Source organism: Hemiscyllium ocellatum, chromosome 10, assembly GCF_020745735.1.
Source record: "Hemiscyllium ocellatum isolate sHemOce1 chromosome 10, sHemOce1.pat.X.cur, whole genome shotgun sequence".
Lineage (NCBI taxonomy): Eukaryota > Metazoa > Chordata > Chondrichthyes > Orectolobiformes > Hemiscylliidae > Hemiscyllium > Hemiscyllium ocellatum.
In genome coordinates, this window is record NC_083410.1 from 93,366,882 (window position 1) to 93,392,754 (window position 25,873).

At 41.6% G+C, this 25,873-nt stretch overlaps 1 protein-coding gene across 1 annotated transcript in view; it reads left to right on the forward strand.

Moving 5' to 3' along the window:
* LOC132819582 (metabotropic glutamate receptor 1-like) overlaps positions 1-25,873 on the forward strand; it is a 313,439-nt gene that overhangs the window by 602 nt on the left and 286,964 nt on the right. Inside the window, exon 2 of the mRNA XM_060831152.1 lies at positions 9,983-10,206. Coding sequence (XP_060687135.1) covers positions 9,983-10,206 — 224 coding nt within the window. The remainder of the gene's footprint in view (positions 1-9,982; positions 10,207-25,873) is intronic.

Sequence of the window (25,873 nt, forward strand, 5' to 3'; positions counted from 1 at the left end):
GCACTAGAGCATATCACTAACATCAGCACACTACCCATGGCATTGCACTAGAGCATATCACTAACATCAGCACACTACCCGTGGCATTGCACTAGAGCATATCACTAACATCAGCACACCACCCGTGGCATTGCACTAGAGCATATCACTAACATCAGCACACCACCCGTGGCATTGCACTAGAGCATATCATGAACATCAGCACACCACCCATGGCATTGCACCAGAACCTATCATTAACATCAGCACACCACCCATGGCATTGCACCAGAACCTATCATTAACATCAGCACACTACCCGTGGCATTGCACTAGAGCATATCATGAACATCAGCACACTACCCATGGCATTGCACTAGAGCATATCACTAACATCAGCACACTACCCATGGCATTGCACCAGAACCTATCATTAACATCAGCACACCACCCATGGCATTGCACCAGAACCTATCATTAACATCAGCACACTACCCGTGGCATTGCACTAGAGCATATCACTAACATCAGCACACTACCCATGGCATTGCACTAGAGCATATCACTAACATCAGCACACTACCCGTGGCATTGCACCAGAACCTATCACTAACATCAGCAGACCACCCATGGCATTGCACTAGAGCATATCACTAACATCAGCACACTACCCGTGGCATTGCATCAGAACCTATCACTAACATCAGCACACCACCCGTGGCATTGCACTAGAGCACATCATTAACATCACCAGACTGACTGTGGCATTGCACTGAAACATGTCATGAACATCAGCACCAGAACCTATCACTAACATCGTCAGACCACCCGTGGCATTGCACGAGAGCACATCATTAACATCACCAGACTGACTGTGGCATTGCACTAGAGCATATCATTATCAGCAGACTGCCTGTGCTGTTGCAGTAGAACTTACCACTAACATGAGCAGACCACCTATGGCATTGCATTAGAATATATCAATATCACCAGATCGCCTGTGACATTGCAGTAGAACATATTATTAACACCAACAGACCACCAGTGGCATTGACATATAATTAACATCAGCCAGCCGCCCATGGCATTGCACTACAACATATCACTAACATTTGCAGACCACCCATGGCATTGCACAAGGAGTGTATCATTAATATCAGCAGACCGCACTTGGCATTATATCGGGAACATATTATCGATATTAGAGATCCACCCATGGCATTGCACAAATGAGTTGTTCCTGTGAATTGACCTCCAGTGGCATTCACATCAGCTGCCTTGTTTTTTGCATGGTGTCAAGTGCACAATATTAATATGCATAGACCACTTGTGGCGTTGCAGCAGGAATATAATATGAATATCAACTGCCTTCCTCCAGCATTGCACTAGAAGTAGACAAGACCTCACATTTTTCTGAGGACTTTAGTTCATATCTATTGTGAGTTTTAGGATATAATTTAAACTCAAATCCCAATATTAATTTGTTAATTTGAGACTTCAAGTCACTAGGGGACAGACTGATGCAGTAACTCAGAAAACTTAACTTGATCGTTATGAATCAACCCCTTAAAACATTTCAAGAAAGTAGCCCAGACCCTAACTTTGCTAGTTGTCTTAAGCATGTGCAATGCAGATATTCCAGGATGGTTGGAGTTGGTCAAACCATGTAATTTAAAACAACCAGAATTTATTTACAAGATTACCAAGAAACACAAGCAAAATAGAACAGAATACTGAATAATGTAACCTATCCGAAAACCCAACAGATCATCCCAACTTAATGATGTTGTTCCAAATACTTGCAACAATCCCCAATAATACCCCTTGGCACAAAAGGAAATATCAAGCACAGGGTGTTACGGGAGAGATGTTATATAGAGCGTACCAACATGGACCTGCTTCTTTGGCTCCAGCAGCTTCAAAACACTACTGTTTGCCAAAACCAAACCAAACCAGAGAAAAGCTGAGCTGGGAGGACTGGCCACTCTCCTTTCATTGTGCAGATGTTTTTTAAACTTTAAAACCTTTTGCCTGAGGCAGAATCTGTTAGCTCTAATCAAATTGGCCCTAAAACCCTTCAACCCCAGTTTCTCTTATGGCCTCTCTGAAAACACAACAAGGACAATATAACCTTATCAAAGGAGCAGCAGCATCACATAATACTCATCAAAGAAGGACAATTACTTTACATGTTTAATATGGATTCCTTAATTCCTTGTCATTATGCAAAGGGCTACCTTCCTTACTGACCAATTATTGTCTCCTTATGACATTTTGATCATTTGAAATGTTCTTTAAACCTTTGTTTGGAAAAAAAGAGGGCATATGCTGTAAGGACCCAATGATTAATACTTTTGCACATGTGTGAAACTTCACATAATCTTCATCATAAACTTCAAAATAATTCCTTGATAAGGACTAATGAACTGGGAGGATACCAATTCTTTAAAATCTGATTGAAGATTTGTAGCTCGGGTATCCGTTGTTGTGGTTCTGCTCGCCGAGCTGGAAGTTTTTGCTGCAAACGTTTCGTTCCCTGGCTAGGGAACATCATCAGTGCTGTTGGAGCCTCGTGTGAAGCACTGCTTTGATGTTTCTTCCGGTATTTATATTGGTTTGTTCTTGCCGCTTCCGGGTGTCAGTTTCAGCTGCAGTGATTTGTATGTGGGGTCCAGGTCGATGTGTCTGTTGATGGATGTTCTTGCCGTTTCCGGGTGTCAGTTTCAGCTGTAGTGGTTTGTATATGGTGTCCAGGTCAATGTGTCTGTTGATGGAGTTTGGGGATGAATGCCATGCTTCTAGGAATTCTCTGGCTGTTCTCTGTCTGGCTTGTCCTATGATAGTGGTGTTTTCCCAGTCAAATTCATGTTGCTGGTTGTCTGAGTGTATGGCTACTAGAGATAGCTGGTCGTGTCGTTTTGTGGCTAGCTGATGTTCATGGATGCGGATTGTTAGCTGTCTTCCTGTTTGTCCTATATAGTGTTTTGTGCAGTCCAGCTATCTCTAGTAGCCATACACTCAGACAACCAGCAACATGAATTTGACTGGGAAAACACCACTATCATAGGACAAGCCAGACAGAGAACAGCCAGAGAATTTCTAGAAGCATGGCATTCATCCCCAAACTCCATCAACAGACACATTGACCTGGACACCATATACAAATCACTACAGCTGAAACTGACACCCGGAAACGGCAAGAACATCCATCAACAGACACATCGACCTGGACCCCACATACAAATCACTGCAGCTAAAACTGACACCCGGAAGCGGCAAGAACAAACCAATATAAATACCGGAAGAAACATCAAAGCAGCGCTTCACACGAGGCTCCAACAGCACTGATGATGTTCCCTAGCCAGGGAACGAAACGTTTGCAGCAAAAACTTCCAGCTCGGCGAGCAGAACCACAACAACGGATACCAATTCTATTTAACGAACCTTGGAAGTCTGAATGTTCACACATTTGTGAAATTGAAATAAGTTACCCAGGTTTCATCCTTGTATTTGTAAATCTAAAGCAATAACATATTCTCTTCAGTCTGTTCACAATTCCATGGTGCATTCCTTTGTAAACTGAGGCTAAGCAGAATCAAGCTGTATTTCTGATGAAGGGTTTTTGCCCGAAATGTCGATTTTACTGCTCCTCGGATGCTGCCTGAACTGCTGTGCTTTTCCAGCACCACTCTAATCTAGAATCACATGATATTCAAGTTCTAAAATCTACATTGGTTATAGTGAAACAGAATCATATAATATTAATTAATGAGCATTGTGTGATTACAACTAAACTAAGTCAAGCATAAGATGCTGACTTCCTCACTTTTTTTGTTGTGTTGCCATTGTCTTATCAGATCATAGGGCTGCTCTGTCATGAGAAGAGATGACTGGTGGTTATTTAACCTGAGGTCCACCCAACCACAGGCAAGGGGAGAGGTTGAAAGGAGATTCTTTCATGATAATCTCAGCTAATAATGGAAGTTGAGTCCATGCTTTTGCCATTTCACTGCTTTGCAACCAACCATCCAACCAACTGGACTAAACCAACCCACAATTTCCCTACTAATCAAACATTACCATGCAAATATACCAATGTAATTTCATTCAATACACATGAACAAGCAAAGCACGCCCACATAGTCTATGCGCCATGATATATTTCAGACACAAATATTGACATTTTTGTTTTTAATGCCGATCTGTGCTTACCTGAAATTTCTGTCTAATACATGCATCATAAGGAGGAGCATCATTAGGCTCACATTATTTTTAACCGTAATTTTTGGCCTAATATTTTGAGATGACAGATGGTAATTAAGTGCACGTTAAAAAGGGGAAATGAACTGGGCTATTGCCTAGTCACATGGTTCAGTGACACAAAGAAAGCAGAAATATCATGGAGGGAGTTGGTCAGTCAGTCTGTGTGTGGGCATGTGAAACAGTAGAAGCTACAGTGTTAGACTCTCATGTCAGAATTCCTGGAAAAACTGCTGGAAATTGAGTTCAGGGAACTTGTGTGTTTGCTCTGAAGTTAAAGTGGTAATGAGAATTGGTGATTCAGGGAGAAATATTAGATGTAATAACAAATTACCTAGTGAATAGGATAAATAGATAAAGTCTTTTCCTGGGGTGGGGGAGTCCAGAACTAGAGGGCATAGGTTAGGGGGAAAAAAGATATAAAAGAGACCTAAGGGGCAACTTTTTCACGCAGAGGGTGGTACATGTATGGAATGAGCTGCCAGAAGAAGTTGTGAAGGCTGGTACAATTGCAACATTTAAAAGGCATTTGGATGGGAATATGAATAGGAAGGGTTAGAGGGATGTGGGCTGGGTGCTGGCAGGTGGGACTAGATTGGGTTGGGATATCTGGTCGGCATGGACAGGTTGGACCAAAGGGTCTGTTTCCATGCTGTGTATCTCTATGACTCTATGAATGCCCAGAAAGTTACCAAAAGAAACCAATGGCTGTTGCACTGGCTAAGAAAGGAGTGTCAGTGGATGAGTGTGGAGATCATGGAAACTCTTCTCTGAAGGTTAGTTAAGGATATTGCAGAGTACAAAAAAATGTAGTGAGATCTTAATCCTGCTCTTTTGTATGTAATAAAATCTTTCCAGCGATTATGTCTGGTATAACATAGTTCATGCTTTTCAAGTTCAATGTTTTATTCAATGCAATGAAGGTACACGAGTAGACTCTTGTGAATGAGCTAACAGGCCTTGTGGCTAGATAAAAACAAGGTATGAATCTAACAAGTCTTGTTTAGTCTAGGACCTGGCTTGCCTAGAATTAACATCAGCTGGTATCATAATGACATGGGGACACCTTCCAGCATCAAGCATCCTTGAATTTAAGGGATCTGTGAATTCTCAAAGGTACAGCTATGTGGAGGTGCTGGGTATATGAATAGATGTTGCACAGAATTATATTACATGGGTTGGGATTATAAATACCTTTGAATCTTCCCAAAACTTTTCTGAGTAGATTATATTTTGAAATATTTGACTATTGCTAACCGTAGAAAGTTAGCAGACAAATTATGGGTAGATATAAAAGCAGGATTTCATAATGAAGATATGATTAAAGTGATTGCCCGGTCCTTACAGGTAAAGAGAGAGAAACCCGAAAGTGATAGAATTAGCTAAGATTCAGTTACAAATGAAAGAACCTGAAGTGGAGGTAAAAGAAAGAAAATTTTAAAATCTTGAATTCAAGGAAAAGACAAGAACAGAGAAGTGAAAAGCAGAGAGACAAATGAGGGAAAATGAAAGAGAAATGGAAATAAGAAAGCTCAAATTAACAAAAAAAAGAAGAAAGACAAGAAAGGAGCAATGGAAAGGGAAACACCATCAAAAATGTGAACTCCAGCGAGAGAGTGTTTGGGTAACATAACTCAGCTGGAGAAAAGTTTAGAGTAGCAAAAGAAAGAAAACTTTGGACAGAATTCCCCTAATGTTTGAATGGTATGAGCAATGGTGAAAATTTGGAAGGATACAATAAAAAACTTGCATCTCGATATCAAGATATGAAAAGTCTGATTTTCCTCTTAAAGTTTCAATGTATAGATTATAATCATCAGTAAATAGAAAGAACGTTATTTCCGCACATTTGCATCACATTACTAGGTAATCTCATCTCATTTCTGTGTAGTGTATAATTCCTCCAGGCACTGATGAGAAACCAGTTGGCAGGAATTTCCAACTTGAAGATTAGAACAGTTACATGCAGCTCATTGCTTGCTTCTATGTTAACCTCTATTCACTAACATTTTATGACACACTGACTGGTCAGTGGCTGCTTCCAATCTTCATCCACAGAAGTTGGTTTCAACAGAACTCCAGACTCACCACAACATCATGGTTAACCTTGAACGAACTCAGAAGACACGTAGCACTTCAATACAATGCTATGGAGCAGCCCGAGACTTTACATTGCAATGCAACTGCCAGGTCTCCCTGTGTGCAGGAACACACCAATCTCATGTATCTGCGTAGGATGATCTAAGGTCTCTTAGCTTGCTTTCTTTGCCCTCACTCAATTGTATTTACTTGGATGCTCGTGGCTTGCCTTGCCTTTTAGCGTACTGCTGCTTCATTCAAAACTCGCAGGCTTACACCATTTCTACCTTACTAGAACAAATAGCCAAGCAGCTTGTAATGATTTCCAGCACAGAATAGTCATGGGTATAAACATTTTGCTGCACAGCACTGTGCCACGTCAGTGCATGCCATCTGTGTTAGTATCTTGTATATCAAACACACTGCATAACCTTCAACCAAATGGCCATGCCTAAAATCTAATGGGGGGTAGTGAAGGGTGAGTATTCTATCACACGCCTGGCTTGTGCCTTGTAGGTGGTGGACAGGATTCAGGGAGTCAGGAGATGAGTTACTCGCCATAGAAATCCTAAGCTCTGACCTGCTTTTGCAGCCACTGTGTTTATATATCGAGTCCAGTTAAGTTTCTGGTCAAAGGTAACCCCCAGGATTATAATAGTGGGAGATTCTGTGATGGTAACACCAATGAATGTCAAGGGAAAATGGGTAGATTGACTCTTAGTGAGGATGGACATTGCCTAGCATTTGTATGGAATGAATGTTACTTGTCACTTATCAGCGCAAGTCTGGACATTGACCAGGTCTTGTTGCATTTGAACATGGACCATTTCAGTAGGAGTTGTGAATGGTGCTGAACATTGAGTGATCATTGGCAAACGTCCCCACCTCTGACCTCAATGCGTCGGGAACATCACTGAAGATAATGAAGATGATTGGGCCTCAGAGACTACACTGAGGAACTCCTGCAGAGATGTTCTGGACATGGCATGACTGACATCCAACAATCAAAACAATCTTCCTATGTGCCAGGTATGACTCCAAACAACAAAGAGTATCCCCCCTAATACCTATTGATTCCAGTTTTGCTACGGCACCTTGATGCCACACTTGGTCAAAAGCAGCCTTGATGTCAATGGCTCTCACCTCACCTCGCATCTGTGATTCAGCTTTTTTGTCCAAGTTTGAACAAAGGTTGTAAAGAGATCAGGAGCTGAGCGGCCCTGGCGGAACCCAAACTGGCTATCACTAAGGAGGTTAATGCTGAGCTGGTGCTGCTTGACAGCACTGTTGATGGCACCTTCCCACATTTTACTGATGATTGAGGTTAGACTAATGGGGCAGTAATTGGCAGGGTTATATTTGTCCCACCTGTGCCGCTGCTGACACACATACCTGGGCAACTTTCCACATTGAGGAGAAAGTAAGGACTGCAGATGCTGGAGATCATTCCTGAAGAAGGGGTCATGCCCGAAACGTCGATTGTCCTGCTCTTTGGATGCTGCCTGACCTGCTGCGCTTTTCCAGCAACACATTTTCAGCAACTTTCCACATTGTCAGGTAGATACCAGTGTTGTAGCCGAACTAAAACAGCTTGACTAGGGGTGTGGCAAGTTCTGGAGCACAAGTCTTTGGGACTATTACTGGAATACTGTTAGAGTCTATAGCCTTTGCAGTATCCAGTATTTCCAATCATTTTTTGTGGAGTGAATGGAATTGGCTGAAGATCAGTATCTGTAACGCTGGGGACCACTGGAGGAGACCAAGATGGATCATCCACTTGGCACTTCTTCTGAAGATTGAGGATGAGGGTATTTGTGCAGACTTCTCTTCCAGATGAGTTGCTTAATTGTCTATCACAATTCACTACTTGATGTGGCGAGACTGCAGAAGTTAGATCTAATTTTTTTAATCTGCAATCACTTAGCTTTATCTATTACTTGATGGTTATGCCATTTGGCAGACAAGTAATCCTATCTGGTAGCTTCACCAGATCGTCATTTCATTTTTAGATGTTTCTGGTACTGCTCCTGGCATGCCTTTCTGCATTCATCATTGAACCAGGGCTGATCCCCTGACTTGGTAGCAATAGTTGAGTGAGGAATATGCGATGTCATGAGATTGCAGATTACGGTGGATGCTGCTGTTGATGGCCCATGGTGTCTCATGGTGTCCCTGTCTTTATTACTAGATCTGTTCAAAATCTTTCTAGGTTAACACAGTGAAAGTGCCACACAACACGACGGATGGTATTCTCAATGTGAAGGTGCTACTTTGTCTCCACAAGGACTGTGCTTTTGTAACTTTTACTGAAACTGTCATGGACAGACGCGTTTGCAGCAGCCAAATTAGTGAAGATGAGACCAGTATGTTTTTTTTCCTTTTGTTGATTCCCTCATCAGCTGCTGCACACTAAGTCTAGCAGTTATGTCCTGTAGGGCTTAACCAGCTCAATCAGTAGTGCTAGGAGAAAGTGAGGACTGCAGATGTTGGAGATCAGATCTGAAAATGTGTTGCTGGAAAAGCGCAGCAGGTCAGGCAGCATCCAAGGAACAGGAGAATCGACGTTTCGGGCCGTGAGCCCATCTTCCTGAAGAAGGGATCATGCCCGAAACGTCGATTCTCCTGCTCCTTGGATGCTGCTTGACCTGCTGCGCTTTTCCAGCAACACTCAATCAGTAATGCTGCAACTGAGCCATTCATCGTGGTGGACATTGAAACTCTTCACTCAGAGTACATTTTGCACCCTTGCCACCCTCAGTGTTATGCAACATTGAGGACTGCTGATTTATAAGCCGAAGGAGGACAGTACATGGTAACCGGCAGGAGATTTCCCTGTCCATGTTTAACCTGAAGCCACGAGACATCATTGGATGGGAAGTCAGTGTTGTGGATTCCCAAGGTGACTCCCTCCCGACTATATACCACTGTGCCACCAGTTCTGCATGTCTGTCCTACTGATGGCACAGGTCATACCCAGATATAACAGTGGTGGTGTCTGGGACATTGTCTAAGTATAAATTGTCAGGCTGTTGCTGGTAAGGCAGCTCTCCCAATTTTGGCTCTGGTCTCCAGATGTTAGTAAGGAGAACTTTGCAGGATAGACAGAATAGTTTTGCTGTTGTCATTTCCAGTGCCTAGGTCAATGCCAGGTGGTCCATCCAGTTTTATTCCTTTGTTGAGATTTTGTCGTGATTGATACAACTGGGTGGCTTGCTTGGCCACTTCAAGGGCAGGATGAAAGTGAGGACTGCAGATGTTAGAGTTGAGAGTCGAGAGTGTGGTGCTGGAAAAGCACAGCAGGTCAGGCAGCATCCGAGGAGCAGGAAAATTTGGCTTTTTGGGCAAAAGGCCTTTATCAGAGGACAATTGTGAATCAACCACATTATTGTGAGTCTGGAGTCACATGTAAGCCAGGCCAGGTGAGAATGGCAGATCTCCTTCCCTGAAGGGCATTAATGAACCAGATGGGTTTTTCTGACAATTGGCAGTGGTTTCATTGTCATTATTAGGGACTTAGCTCCAGACACCCTGTGACAGGATACACCTATGCCACCTTTGAGGCTTTAGAACATCAGTGAATTATAAACACAAAAGGACTAGAAATTGAGTTTGGAAAATCTTTGTGTTTGCTCTGCAGTTAAAGTATTCTTGAATTAATTTGAAGTTTGTTCCAGGTATCTCAGGGAGAGATTCCAGCTGGAGATACAAAGCATTGATGGAATTGTACAGGAAACTGGCGTGGCTGCTAAAAACCAAGTGTGAGGCCTTCAGGTCAGAAGACCAACTCAAATCTAAGGAACCCAAGTATGACCTCCGCAGAGACATTAAGACAACCAAGGACCAATACCGATCCAAACTAAAGACCCAGACAGAGTCCCGGCGATTATGGCAAGGACTGAATGATATCACAGGTTCTAGAAAGAGACAGTGCAAGATAGCAAGCAAAGACACATCCCTCCCAGATTGTCTCAACGCCTTCTATGCTTGCTTTGAGCAGAATTTCGATGGAGAGGTAACACCTATTCTGACATGTCCTGACGAACCTATCCCAACAGTCACTGCATCAGAGGTCAGATCAGTTTTCCTTCATGTGAGTCCAAGGAAAGGATGTAACCAGATGGAATACCAGGCTGTACACTCAGAGCATGCACAGAACAATTGGCAGAGGTCTTCACAGATATCTTCAACCTCACCCTGCAGCAGGCCACTGTATCAGCCTGTTTCAAAAGGGCCAATATCTTCCCTGTGCCTAAGAAGGCTCATGCAACATGTCTCAATGACTACCACCCAGTGGCCCTAACTTCAGTTATGATGAAGTGCTTTGAAAGGCTGATCATGGCATTAATCAACTCCAGCCTCCCCACTACTCTTGACCCACTACAATTTGCCAATCGGACCAACAGATCCACGTCAGATGCCATATCACTTGCCTTTCGCTTCTCCGTAGAACAACATGACACCAAAACAGCTACGTAAGAATCCTAGTCATTGACTACAATTCAGCCTTCAACACTATTATCCCCTTGAGACTTATTACTAAACTTAGTGCTCTTGAAATAAGCCCCACCCTCTGCAACTGGATCCTCCGTTTCCTGACCCACAGGCCACAATCAGTGAAGACTGGGGACAATATTTCATCCTCACTAACACTCAACACTGGACCTCCCCACCGCTCCCCCCCACCCGATGCATACTCAGCCCCCTACTGTACTCGTTGAATGCCCATGACTGCATCGCTGAATACCAGACTAATGCCATTTACAAGTTTGCTGATGACACCACCATAGTCAATCGAATCTCAGATGGTGACAAAACAGACTACAGACAGAGGAGATAGAAGACCTGGAACAACCTATCTCTCAATGCTGGCATAACCAAGGAACTCATTATTGACTTTTGGCTAGATGTTACTCATGCCCCCCAACGCATTAACTGCACAGAGGTGGAACGAGTGGAGAGTGTCAAGCTCCTGGGAGTGGTTATCCACCACAAACTTTCTTGGACTCTTCATGTGGATGCACTGGTTACAAAGGCCCAACAACGTCTGTTCTTTCTCGGGCAGCTCAGAAAATTTGGCATGACGGCAAATATCCTTGCCAACTTTTATAGGTAAACCATCAAGAGCATTTTGTCTGGATGTATCATTACCTTGTATGGCAACTGTACCATTCAAGATTGGACATGGTTACAGGGAGTGGTGAACTCGGCCCGGCCAATCCCAAAGGCCAACCTTCCATCTATAGAATCCATCTACCAGGCCAGCTAACAAGGAAAGGCTGCCAGCATTCCCAAAGATTCATCCCACCCTGGCAATGTTTTACAACAATCTTTACCACTGGGGAGGAGATACAGAAGCCTGAACACACGCACCAACCGGTTTTGAAACAGATTATACCATAGCCAGTTTGGTTTGCTCGCTGAGCTGGAAGGTTCTTTCTAGATGTTTCATCAACCTACTAGGTAACATCTTCAGTGGGCCTCCAGGCGAAGTACTGCTGATAATTCTTGCTTTCAATTTATATGTTTGGGTTTCTTTGGGTTGGTGATGTCATTTCCTATGGTGCTGTCATTTCCTGTTTTATTCTCTCTCAGGGGGGTAGTAGATGGGGTCTAACTCGATGTGTTTGTTGGTAGAGTCCCAGTTAGAATGCCATGCTTCTCAGAATTCTCGTGCGTGTCTCTGTTTGGCTTGTCCTGGGATGGATGTGTTGTCCCAGTCAAAGTGGTGTCCTCCCTTACCTGTATGTAAGGATGCTAGTGAGAGAGGGCCATGTCGTTTTGTGGCTAATTGATGTTCAAGTATCATAATGGCTAGTTTTCTGCCTGTTTGTCCAATGTAGTGTTTGTTACAGGTCTTGCAAGGTATTTTGTAAATGACATTAGTTTGCTTGCAAAACAAGCAAAACTAATGTCATTTACAAAATACCATCAAGAACTGTAACAAACACTACATTGGACAAACAGGCAGAAAACTAGCCATCAGGATACATGAACATCAACCAGCCACAAAACAACATGACCCTCTCTCACTAGCATTCTTACGTATAGATAAGGAAGGACACCACTTCAACTGGGACAACACATCCATCCTAGGACAAGCCAAATAGAGACACGCACGAGAATTCTTAGAAGCATGGCATTCCAACCGGAACTCTACCAACAAACACATCGAGTTAGACCTCATCTATTATGCCCTGAGAGAGAAAAAAAGGAAATGACATCACCACAGGAAGTGATAGCACCACAGGAAATGACATCACCAACCCAAAGAAACCCAAACATATACATAGAAAGCAGGAATTATTAGCACCCGGAGGCCCATTGAAGATGTTACCAAGAAAGGCGATGAAATATCAGGAAAGAACCTTCCAGCTCAGTGAGCAAACCTACATCCAGAGTTTCTACCCTACTCACAAATAGAATGGACTCACAAACTCTTAGCATTCGCCTGTACCCGTGTGTTTGTTTTTGCTGGTGTTTACCTATTATTTGCTTATCTATGCTATTTAACCCTGTGATCTACCTGTATTGCTCGCAAGACAATGCTTTTCATCGTGCCTCAGCACACATGACAATAAATTAAATTCTAAGTTCTAATTCTAAATTCTAGCTTTGTCAGCTTGAGAAAGATGCCTTATTGTGGAGATAGTAGTGAATCTTCCCTGAGGTTTGGGTGTTTGAAAAGATATTATTGGTGAAAAATCCTTTTCTGCAGCTTGTAATGAAATCTTTCCAACATTTTTGTCTCGTGTATTAATGTTTAAATTTTTCTTTTTAATACACATTTCATTATTTATGAAAAGAGTACACTAGCAGACTCTTGTGAATGTATTCAGAGACAATCTTGTACAGTTAGAAAGAACCATGTTAGGATCTAAAATCCCAAGTTCAGACTTGCCCAATACTAACCATTGGGATCATAACAGCCTGAACCTGAACAGGCAAATAAGGCCTCAATTTAATCTCCCATAAAGTAATGATATTGTATTATGTGATGAAATATTCTGTTTGATTCCAATTTTGCACTGAGATAGCCATAAATCTATGACTGATAATATTAAAGGAATTGAGTGGGACAAAATGGAATGAATTTGGTTGGTACTTAGGACAGTTTGGAGGATCAGTGAAGAGGAGTTTTTAAAAATAAGACAATGGGAGAAACAGCCAGAGAGAAATAAAGGTAGATTCTATGTTACCTAATTGTTATGCCGCTGGCAGCTAGCTGAATTACACAAGTTCCACGTTAGGTACTCAGTGAGGCGTCAAGAGCAGCTGCATGTTTCTGTGTTGTTAGAACGCAGGAGGTAGGTCTAGGAATTATTAGACAGATGTGTGTTGGAGTCAGGATGCAGTAGTAGTCCTGGGGAGCTGAGAAAGTGGGAAGATCACTGGCTCTGTGTTGAGGGATACCATGAGAAGCTCAGAAGAAGTCTGTAAGCATGAATATTTTAGTGCAGATGGGAGAATAGGTGTTGAAAGCGCAAAAGTAGTATTTATTTGATGCAACTGAGCAAGAGTGGGGAAGCTCAATGAAAAATCCATGGACAGGACAGACTCAGTCAGGCTCAGTGACAAACTAGAATCAAGCTTGTGAATGAGTACTGGAAAATAGTTTTGGAGTCCAGGGATATATAGTTCCGGAAAAGTGAGTAATTATCTACAATGGCTGCAGTCAATAATGCAGTTTGTGACAAAGTGATTCTTGAAAAGAAATTCCAAGGCAGAGTTGGCAAAAGTAAAAGATTACAATCCCTCTGCCTGCCTCATCCCCCCCCCCCCCCCCCCCCCCCCCCCGCCCCCCTACAGCACAGAAAAAGGCCCCTTTGTCCATTCAGTTTGCGCCAGTCAAGTATTAGCACCTATAACCAACTTGTGAAGTCTAATGAGATTTGATGACCCAATATTTCATCAATATCTTTAAGTATTGCTGAGAAATCCATGAGATCCAGAATGAAAACAGAAAACACAAGTGAAACACAACTGTTCTGCCATTTCTGGGGAGAAAGCAAGAGAGTTAACGTTTTGAGCACAGATTGACTCTTTCTGAACTTTTGCTGAGCTCCTGCAGCATTTTGCTTTTATAAATCCATGTGATAAATCTTGATTGCCTTTGCTTTATAATATGCACTGTGAAGTATTTAGTCATAACCAATAACACGTATTTACCAGGTATTAATTTTGGGTATTGGAAATAAGTTGTGCTTGTATTGTGGATAATATTATAATTTTAATGCTGTATTGTAAAGCTTGCTGTTATTTGTGGGATTCTAGGGGTTTATTCCTTTAGTAAGTCTTCTGGATCTCACACTTTGTCTCCTTTAAATATAAATGTGAACTGGTCCTGAGCCAAATTGTAATATAAATGTGACAGTGTGGTCCAAAATCATAAGATAATTTCAAGGCCACCCAATATTGTAGCATAATTTGGGGGCACATGCTGAAATCCAAAAATAATTAGGAGGGTTAGAATTTGCTAAGGCTAAGACCGGTTAAGAGTTTCACAGTGAATGGTATGAAACTTACTGAATATCAAAATGGCTCTGTCAGTACTACAACTTTTCTGGAAAGGGAAGATTTATCCCTGAATGGTTTGCAAAAACTAACTAAAGTTGATGAGCTGTCTAGAATTGTAACAATTTCTCTTTTGATTAAATGCCAGATGAGATGCATTTGTGTTGTTACTCCAGTGCAAATACTGACTTTAATTTTCAGGGTTTTTATTGCAGTGATCTCCATAGCACGGTGGCACAGTGGTTAGCACTGCTGTCTCATAGCGCCTGAGACCCGGGTTCAATTCCCGACTCAGGCGACTGACTGTGTGGAGTTTGCACGTTCTCCCCGTGTCTGCGTGGGTTTCCTCCGGGTGCTCCGGTTTCCTCCCACAGTCCAAAGATGTGCGGGTCAGGTGAATTGGCTATGCTAAATTGCCCGTAGTGTTAGGTAAGGTGTAAATGTAGGGGTATGGGTGGGTTACACTTCGGCGGGTCGGTGTGGACTTGTTGGGCCGAAGGGCCTGTTTCCACACTGTAAGTAATCTGATCTAATATCACATGTTTCAACCCAACAGTGTGCTTAAAAGACTGATGAGGAGTTCTTACATTCTGCAGAATCTACAGAAAAAAGTATTCTGCACCCATTTTCTAGTGAATATGGCATGGTACAGGAAGGATCCATTGGTTTAACCAACACCAATTTCAATGGAATATTTATTAAAAATGCCTCAGTTCGTCAAAGTTGACTTACTGAGGAATCAACATCCTTTTCTCATTTTGTATAAATTGTTGTGATTTTCTGAAAATTGGCATTCTTGTTTTTATCCTGACGAGTGCAAGATGAGAATCATCAGCATCACATTTCTTTTATTAGTAATATTCACGTTCTCTAATACCAAGCAACTGTTAGAAATACTTTTCATTCTGCCATCCTGTAATGATTGTGACTGGTATTAACTACAACAGAAGCAGTTAACACTCAAGTCAGTAGCTATATTGCCAACTCTAACTTTATATCTGGTGGAGTTATTAATGGTACATCAGTGTGATCCCAAAGACAGAGTAGTGGCAGGGAGTGTATTGATGGAAAATAAAGAGCATGAAGACCACTAGCAACGTGTGTTCTGTGGAGGCAGGATGGGATAACCATAGTGGAACGTTCTTACACCAATTAGCTTAATAAGGTTAAGGCTGAAAGGTCATTATGGTGAGATGCGATAACACAAGTAATAAAGCAAGTTTCTCTGTTAAGTGTTATGACAGGATTGGGACTGTAATTATTTGGGACATGACATTAAAATATCTAATTAATTGTTAGTAGAATCAGCTTGAGACAGGAGACTATTGTAATAGATGGAACAGCTGAATATCTATCATGATAGGTTAGTCTGCAATGAAAGATCACTGTAGCAGAAGTGAAAAATATCCAACCGTGACGTTAGAATAACATCAAGTAGAATGTACAACTAAAGAGATAAGGGGAACTAACATCACTGGTTAATTGTGTAGCTAGAGTGAGGTACTTTGATTAATATAGTTAGACATGCTGATAAGCTAACAGAAACATAATTTAAAAAAAAATCCATGGATCCTGAGGTTCGTGGGCATTCGAGAATCAGCTTTTTCAGTGTCACAGTTTTTTGTTTGCAAATAAAAGACCTACTTCTTGAGGAACTCTCTGCATCACCTGGTGGTTGTCTATATTTTCTCCACAACATGTTCCACCAAATATTGCAGAAAAATAATCTGTAAATTCCACATGTAAAATCAGAGACTATTGTTGGGACCTCAGAGCAGGTTGCACTCAAGGTTGAAGCCTGGAGACTTGGATGAGGGAAGCATACTGCACGCTTTCATCAAGATTACAAACCTGTGTGAAAGCACAGGCTGATCCCAGGCAGTTTGTGCCAGAGAAGGCTACAAACAAAGGGAAGGACAACTTCTCCTGCCTGATGAGCTGAGAAGGAATAGCCTATCACTTCGGAGTGAACTACATTTTGAGATTTTGGCCTTATTTCATTTACCAGGTATATATTGCAGGAAATCAAAGAGTCACAGTGGCTTCGGTCCAACTGGTCCATTCTGACCATGTTCTCAAACTAAACTCGTCCCACCTGCCTGCACTTGGCCCATATTTGTACAAATCTTTCCCATTCATGTACTTATCCAAATGTCTTTTACACGTTGTAACTGTACCTACATCCACTACTTTTCCTGGCAGTTCATTCCATATACGAACCACTCTCTGTGTAAAAACATTGCCTCTTGTGTCCTTTTCAAATATTTCTCCTCTCACCTTGCAGATATGACCCCTAGCTTCCATTCCCCCAACTTAGAAAAAAGACCTTTGCTATTCACTCTACCAATGCCTCCCGCAATTTTATAAGATTTTGTAAAGTCACCCTCAACCTCCTAGGCTCCAGGGGAAAATGTTACAGCCTATCCAACCTCTTTTTATAACTCAAATCCTCCACTCCAACATTCTCGTAAATCTTTAATGAAAACTCTGAAATTAATAATATCTTTCCTATAACCGGGCAGCTATAACTGTACACAGTACTCCAGAAGAGTCCTCACCAATGTCCTGTACAACCTCAACATGACGTCTCAACTCCTATTCTCAAAAAGACTGAACAATGAAGACAAGCATGCTAAATGCCTTCTTAAATAACCAATCCATTTGTGATGTAAATTTCAAAGAATTATGTACCTGAACCCCTAGGTGTCTCTGTTCCACAACACTAGCCAGGGTTCTATCATTAAGTGTATAAATCCTGTCTGTTTTATCAAAATGCAATGCCTCGCATTTATCCAAATTAACCTCCATTTGCCACACCCCAGCCCATTGACCCATTTCATCAAGATCTTAGAAACATTTCTTCACTGTGCACTATACCACCAATTTTGGTGCCATCCACACTTAACTGTGTCACCTGTATTCTCATCCAATCATTTATATAAAAGACAAAGAAAAATGGACCCAGTACCGATCCCTGTGGAACACTGTTGGTCACAGGAAGATGATGTACCTCCACAGCTTTCTCAATCCTAGAGCTGCAGCCAGAATGCTATGTTGGAGGGTGGTGGGAGTGAATCATGTTCAGCTAAGTGGATCCCAGGTTTGCAGTCACACATTGCTTCAGTGGGTCTTTGAGGGTCCTCTGGGTCCTAGCAAAGTAATTGAACACTTTACTTTTTTTTGGGAATCTTCCATCACTCCTTTAACTGTTAGAAGTTGTATTACATATTCAATACCCTACTTAAGTCCTTGGCCAGCAAGTTTTTAATTAAAAGACCCGCCTTGCCCAAATCAGGCAGGAGTTGGATGTCTGACAGTAGGCCCTTTCAAAATGGCTACCAACTTCATTCACCATGGCCAAGCTGTTAAGATCATCCAAAAACAGTCAAAATCAACCCTGTGGGTCATCCATCAAATGGTCCAAATTTCCAAGGTTCTTTTCAAATTCATTCATGAGATGAGGAGACTGCTGCTTGGGCCAGTATTTATTTCCCATCCTTGATTGCCCAGAGGGCAGTTAAGAGTCAACCATATTGCTGTGGGTCGGGAGTTACACATAGGCCAGACTGTGTAAGGATGGCAGTTTCCTTCCCTAAAGGTCATTAGTACACTGGATGGGTTTTTCCTGACAATTGATTCATGGACATCATCTCTTAATTCCAGATATTTATTGAATTCAAATTCCACCATCTGCCATGGCAGATTCGAACCCGTGTCCCCAGAACATTATCTACATCTCTGGATTAATTGTCCAGAAATAATACCATTAGGTTATTGCCTCCCCTAATAAGACACTAATAACTCATATACTTTCCTGCACCCTGTTTGGGGAAGCTTTGTATGATTTCAAGGATTTGATTATTTTGTAGGACTTGATTTATCTGGAGCACAAACGGGTTTATTTGTAAGATGTGGAAAATAATTGAAGAAATCCCATAGATGGTGCTGTGGTATAATCTCCAACCACAAAAAAGCACTCAGTACAAAATGAGAATTGGGAAATTGCAGAGAAACATCTCTAGTCCGTAATTTGGAAATTACACATCACTGTCAAGAATGAAAAGAAATAGAAATTAAGATGACAGCCCAGGCAAAATGCTTTCCGAAATTTGAATAAATATTTTTAAGTGGTATCTCCCATTCTCTGACCTCACGGACCCTCTCCACTTCCTACCTGTAGAATAATGGACTTTAATGAAACATGTCAAATATGTTGCAGGACTCTTTTTTTCCATATAACTGTGAATTCCCTGCTTCCATGGTCAACAAGGCCAGTAGTCATGTCTGGCCCGTCTCCCGCATTCTGCTCTCACCCCTTCTCTTCTTTCCCACAACCATAATAGGACCCCGGTCCCCACTTACCACCCCACCAGCCTCCGCATCCAATACAATCCTTCCAAAGGATTGTAAGCTGCCATTTTTGTAACCTCCAATGGGTTGCCATAACCAGAAATACATTCCCCATCTCTTCCTTGTCAGAATCCTGCAGAGACTATTCCATCTGTGACACGCTGGTCCAGTCCTCCTCTATTTCCAACACTACCCCAAACCCCAACAGCCTGTCCCCATGCAATCACAGCAGGTGTAATATCTGCTTATTTACTTCCTCCCTGGACCCAGACATACATTCCAAGTGAAGCAACAGTTTTCCTGTACTTTACTCAATCTAGTCCACTGCATTCAATGTTCACAACGTGGTGTTCTCTACAATAGCAAGTTGAAACGCAGACTAAGTGAACACCTACATTTTCTATGCAATAATGACTGTGAGCTACCAGTTGCCTACCACTTCAATACACCACCATATTCCCTGGCCATTGTTTCTGTCTCAGACCTGCTGCAGTGTTCCAGTGAGCCTTAGTGCAAGCTCGAAGAACGACATCGCATTTTCTGCTTGCAGCCTTTAGCACTCAACATCAAGTTGAATAACTTTAGAATCTAATTGCATCCTTCCATGTTCTTGACCCATCTCCATGCCCTGGTCCTGTTAAGACATATTTAGTTTTTAGCACAGTCACCATTCTGACATACGCCCGGGCCCACTATCACATGAAATGAGTTGTATTCAGTACAGCTCACCCATTAGCTCATAATCTTATTGTCACTTATTGAGCTTTTCTTCAGTCCTGTCCTGTTATTCATAATCTCCTTGTTTACCTACTCCTCTCATATTTCTCTCTCTCTGGGCTCCATTTCCATCTTAACCACCTCCATTCCCTCAAACTTCAGTTTCAGCACAAATCCCATTTTCTCCTAACTGCTTACAGTTTTGATGAAGACTCACTGGACTTGAAATGTTAACTCTGCCATCTTCCCACAGATGCTGCCAGATCTGCTGAGTTTGTCCAGCAATGTCAACAGTCTGCGAGTGACTCATGCTACAGTTCCTGCATTGCATAATCTCCTGGTTCCAGAAGAATACCAATGAATGAAAGACAGAGTTTGTCAGTCCTGCAACTTACTCTTGCTCAGTGCTCCTGTGAAAATATGATGAATCAGAAGCTTAACACATCTCTGCCAGACTGCGCAACAAACAACTTGGAAGGAAATGTCTAAAGAATCCAAATGCACCCCCCCATCCCTTCAACCTGAGCGAATACTTTTAAAAGATTCTTTTCCTGTTTACAGGATTTCAAAGAACAAAGGAGATTTGAATGAATCTTGCGAAGAAAAGTGTTTCAGTAATTAAAGTACATGCAGGCCAAAACCAAGTGTGCCACTTGATATGGCAACCTGAAACATCCTTTTGCCAATAAATGTTCTGATTTTATACATGAATTCTGCTGACCATAAGTCATTAATGTTTGTCCACATCAATGAAATAAATAATTGGGATTCATAAAGCCCCTTTTATGACCTCAGGACATTGCTTTATAGTGAATTTATTACTTTTATAAGGAGTATCACTTTTGTAGGCAATGCAAAGGCAATTTGTACCATCAAGGTCTTATAAACATCAATGAACAGATAATCTCTTTTAATGATGTCGGTTTAGATAAAACAGCATATTGGAGAGAAATCCCATTTACCTGCTTTAAACAGGATTGTTTAGGTTTATAGAACATAGAACATAGAAAAATACAGCGCAGTACAGGCCCTTCGGCCCTTGATGTTGCGCCGACCAAAGCCTACCTAACCTACACTAGCCCAATAACTTCTGTATGCTTATCCAATACCCGCTTAAATGACCATAAAGAGGGAGAGTCCACCACTGCTATTGGCAGGGCATTCCATGAACTCACAACCCGCTGAGTAAAGAATCTACCCCTAACATCTGTCCTATACCTACCACCCCTTAATTTAAAGCTGTGTCCCCTAGTAACAGCTGACTCCATTAGCGGAAAAAGGTTCTCACTGTCAACCCTATCTAAACCCCTAATCATCTTGTACACTTTTTTTTAGGTTCACTTGTTTAGGTTTAGGTGTAATATCTAAGTCAAAAGATAATACCTTTAAAAAGACAGAGCTCACTGAGTACCAACTCTAATTGGCACAAGCCTCAAATCTCTGAGGTGAGACTACAAACCTACAACCTCTGATAAAGAGGTAAGAGTACTATCAACCGAGCCACAGATTACACACCATGGTGAAGTTCAACCTGCATGCTAATACTTCTGAGGGATTAAAGAAGCAAGAAATGTCTGTGTGTTGGAGACCAGTGTGCATTTGCATGGAAATGGAAATCCTTATGGGACAGAAATTTACAGAAAGGAAACCGACTATAAAAATAATTTTGCATATTGGCTTTGAATGTCATCGTATTGGTCCTTCACCCAACCAGAAATTTGTCAAATCAGCAATGTGGGAACACTGTGGGAATTGACATGCTTAAGAGACTGACAGGCCAGTGAATCTGTAAATATTGAATGGCGAAAGCTGTTTCCTTGCCAAAGTGAAAAGCTATTGTTTGCAGGACTCGTTCCGTGAATATGCTTTCTTCGTTTTCGCAATGATTTCAGAGGTCAGTTCTTCTATCTTGGATTTCCTTCCATTTGATGTACACCTATTTGATGTCAGCCTTCACTGCAGAACATAACCTTGCTTCTTAGGAAGGAATGTCTTCCTTCTGTGCCAGTAAACTCTCCTGTAGGTCTATCAGCACTGGCCTCACCCACCTCGCACTCCCGAGCGAGGTCAGCTAATGCATCCTTGGAGATAAAAGGACTGTAATCACATGATGTGGCTAAAGACACTAGATGGCCTACCACTAAGCAAAGGAGGGGAAGGGTACAACTGAAGTCACGTGAGCAAGCAAATGATAATGCAGTCAATAGTTTAAATGCTGAAAATATGGTTCAGCTGATCTGAGACATCCTTCAATGTGCACCCCCCAAGGACCGTCCTGAATGTTATCCATATTGTAACTAAGACCTCCCACATTAGTAACCTGTCTTTCCTAAAGTATTTGATTAGTGTATTGTTATTTTCTTGCAGTTCAGTATTTAAAATAATAACTAATTTTTTGTGTTCCGTATGCACCAAATTTCGAAGGATACATTTGGACTGCCTTAGAGACATTCAGTTTTGGTTCAGAATCAGGTTGTGATTTTCCAATCATCTTCCAATTAAATTAACAGTTGCGCATTATGACAGTGATTGCCAGAGAGGTTTTGTTACATATGTTATTATCATTCATACGCATTATCTTCCAAATCATCTTGCAGCATTCTGTTGATAATTTGTTTTAATGTACACAAATCAATTAACAAAATAGTTCCAAAATACATTATTCAGAAATAATTATTATGGATAGTTAAATTTCCTGGGGTGTTGCACATGGGATTTCAGCAGATGGACTGGTTTAAAATGTCAGTTACCTGCTGCTGGTCACCACTCAACAGATTGTAATCAATGTACTCATCTAAAACCATGCAATGTGAATGTCAAATGGTACTCTGCTGCTTTTGCAGTTCCTCACACACACCCATTCAGATTGCACACATGCACCTGTACACATGTATATATCTAGCCATGTATACATACAAACACTCACACACACGGACACCTAATCCTCCAAGCAACCACTGACACATTTGCTGGTCCGACTTAGAGCTGACCTTGATCTGCACGAGAATACTCAGCTGGCCTAGATCCTTTGGCAAATCATTACAGGAAGTTGGCATGTACCAAATGGCAGGATGCCCTAGTGGGAGAAAGAGATTTTGACAGAGATGCAGTGTGTGTGCTTCTGGATGCCAGAGAAGTCCAATAACACACAGGTAGGTGAAAACTGCGTTGCAAATGGACTGTCAGGAGTTGACAAACATAATGAATATTACTATCACAGTACCAAGGTCATGGATCAGTGGAACAAAAAAAATCAATAATCTTATCAGGAACGATTATTGGTGAAGTTCACAACCATTTTCAGCTGTACAACAATTGTGGGTGACACGGTGGCACAGTGGTTAGCACTGCTGCCGCACAACACCAGAGACCCGGTTCAATTCCCGCCTCAGGCGACTGTCTGTGTGGAGTTTGCACGTTGTCTGCATGGGTTTCCTCTGCAAGTTCCGGTTTCCTCCCACAATCCAAAAATGTGCAGGTCAGGTGAATTGGCCATGCTAAATTGCCCCTAGTGTTAGGTGTAGGGGAATGGGTCTGGGTGGGTTGCGCTTTGGCGGGTCGCTGTGTACTTGTTGGGCTGAAGGGCCTGTTTCCACACTGTGTAAATAAGTAATCTAATCTAATTAGCACTTGTGTCCAGGATTTAAACTAATATGAAATGGGACTTAGTTTAAATCCTGGACTTCACCACTTTTCATTTCAATATGAAGTTGATGTGTTCTGATTTTTAAAGAAAATAGAGCAACTTTAAAAATTATTTAAGCCTTCCAATTCATCACATATTTTCAAACAACAAAATGTATACCAGTGATGGTACAAGAGTAAACATTTGAAATCTCATATGTCACAATCTCTGTGTCAAAAATGGCATCACACCTCTGGACTGACTTAGATCAGATGTGAATTCTGCATTAATGAGAAATAATAAACTTCTACCAACCTTTAAAATATTGATGTAAAATGTCAGAGAAAGAGAATATTTCTCAAAAAAAAACACAATGGAAAACAAATCAAACAAAACAAAGAGAGACAGATAAAAGATAACAAGTAGACACTTAGTCCCTTAACTTGTATTTGCTTAGAATTCTAAAACAATAATTGAAATATTTAAAAATGCAACAGTTGTAACGATATCCAGAGAGTATTATCATTCAACCATACCATTTATAAATAAAAAGACATAAGCAACTGCAAATTTAAACATGTCTATGTGTTAAGTTAATAAATTAAATTTGTAAAATAAGTCCTATTTGTGAAGTAAGTCCTGTTTGGGAACAGAATTTTTCTCGAAATCATATTAGAGAATCATGAGCTGAATTTTACCAGAAATCAGGTAAGCATTATTTTTGTTGAATTTGATGGTGGCTTTCCATCTGCAAGGCTGAGGAGTTTTACCTGTATCATCATCCCAACCTTACCTCATTAATTCTGTGCTACACCCTTTGGTGGCCCTTTTGTCTAATGCTAACTGGATTATAGACAATAGACAATAGGTGCAGGAGTAGGCCATTCTGCCCTTCGAGCCTGCACCACCATTCAATATGATCATGGCTGATCATCCTTAATCAGTATCCTGTTCCTGCCTTATCTCCATAACCCTTGATTTCACAATCCTTGAGAGTTCTATCCAACTCTTTCTTAAATGAATCCAGAGACTGGGTCTCCACTGCCTTCTGGGGCAGAGCATTCCACACAACCACCACTCTCTGGGTGAAGAAGTTTCTCCTCATCTCTGTCCTAAATGGTCTACCCCATATTTTTAATCTGTGTCCTCTGGTTTGGCACTCACCCATCAGCGGAAACATGTTTCCTGCCTCCAGAGTGTCCAATCCTTTAATAATCTTATATGTCTCAATCATATCCCCTCTCAGTCTTCTAAACTCAAGGGTATACAAGCCTAGTCACTCCAGTCTTTCAGCGTAAGGTAATCCCGCCATTCCAGGAATTGACCTCGTGAACCTACACTGCACTCCCTCAATAGCCAGAATGTCTTTCCTCAAATTTGGAGACCTGAACTGCACACAGTACTCCAGGTGTGGTCTCACCAGGGCCCTGTACAGCTGTTGAAGAATCTCTTTGCTTCTATATTCAATTCCTCTTGTTATGAAGGCCAGCAAGCTAATAGCCTTCTTCACTACCTGCTATACCTGCATGTTTACCTTCATTGATTGGTGTACAAGAACACCCAGATCTCTCTGTACCGCCCCTTTACCTAAATTGATTTCATTTAGGTAGTAATCTGCCTTCCTGTTCTTGCCACCAAAGTAGATAACCATACATTTATCCACATTAAACTGCATCTGCCATGCATCTGACCACTCACCTACCTTGTCCAGGTCACCCTGTAATCTCCTAACATCCTCATCACATTTCAACCTGCCACCCAGCTTAGTATCATCAGCAAATTTGCTAATGTTATTACTAATACCATCTTCTATATCATTAACATATATTATAAAAAGCTGCAGTCCCAATACTGACCCTTCAGTACCCCACTGGTCACTGCCTGCCATTCCAAAATAGAGCCGTTTATCACTACTCTTTGTTTCCTATCAGCCAACCAACTTTCAATCCAGGTTAGTACTTTGCCCCCAATACCATGCGCTCTAATTTTGCTCACTCACCTCCTATGTGGGACTTTATCAAAAGCTTTCTGAAAGTCCACGTACACTACATCTATTGGATCTCCCTCGTCCATCTTCAGAGTTACATCCTCAAAGAATTCCAGAAGATTAGTCAAGCATGATTTCCCCTTCATAAATCCATGCTGACTCTGACCTATCCTGTTACTACTATCCAGATGTGTCGTAATTTCATCCTTTATAATAGAATCCAGCATTTTTCCCAACACTGCGGTCAGACTAACTGGTCTATAATTTCCTGCTTTCTCTCTCCCACCTTTCTTAAAAAGTGGTATAACATTAGCCACCCTCCAATGCATAGGAACTGATCCGGAATCTGTCGAACTCTGGAAAAT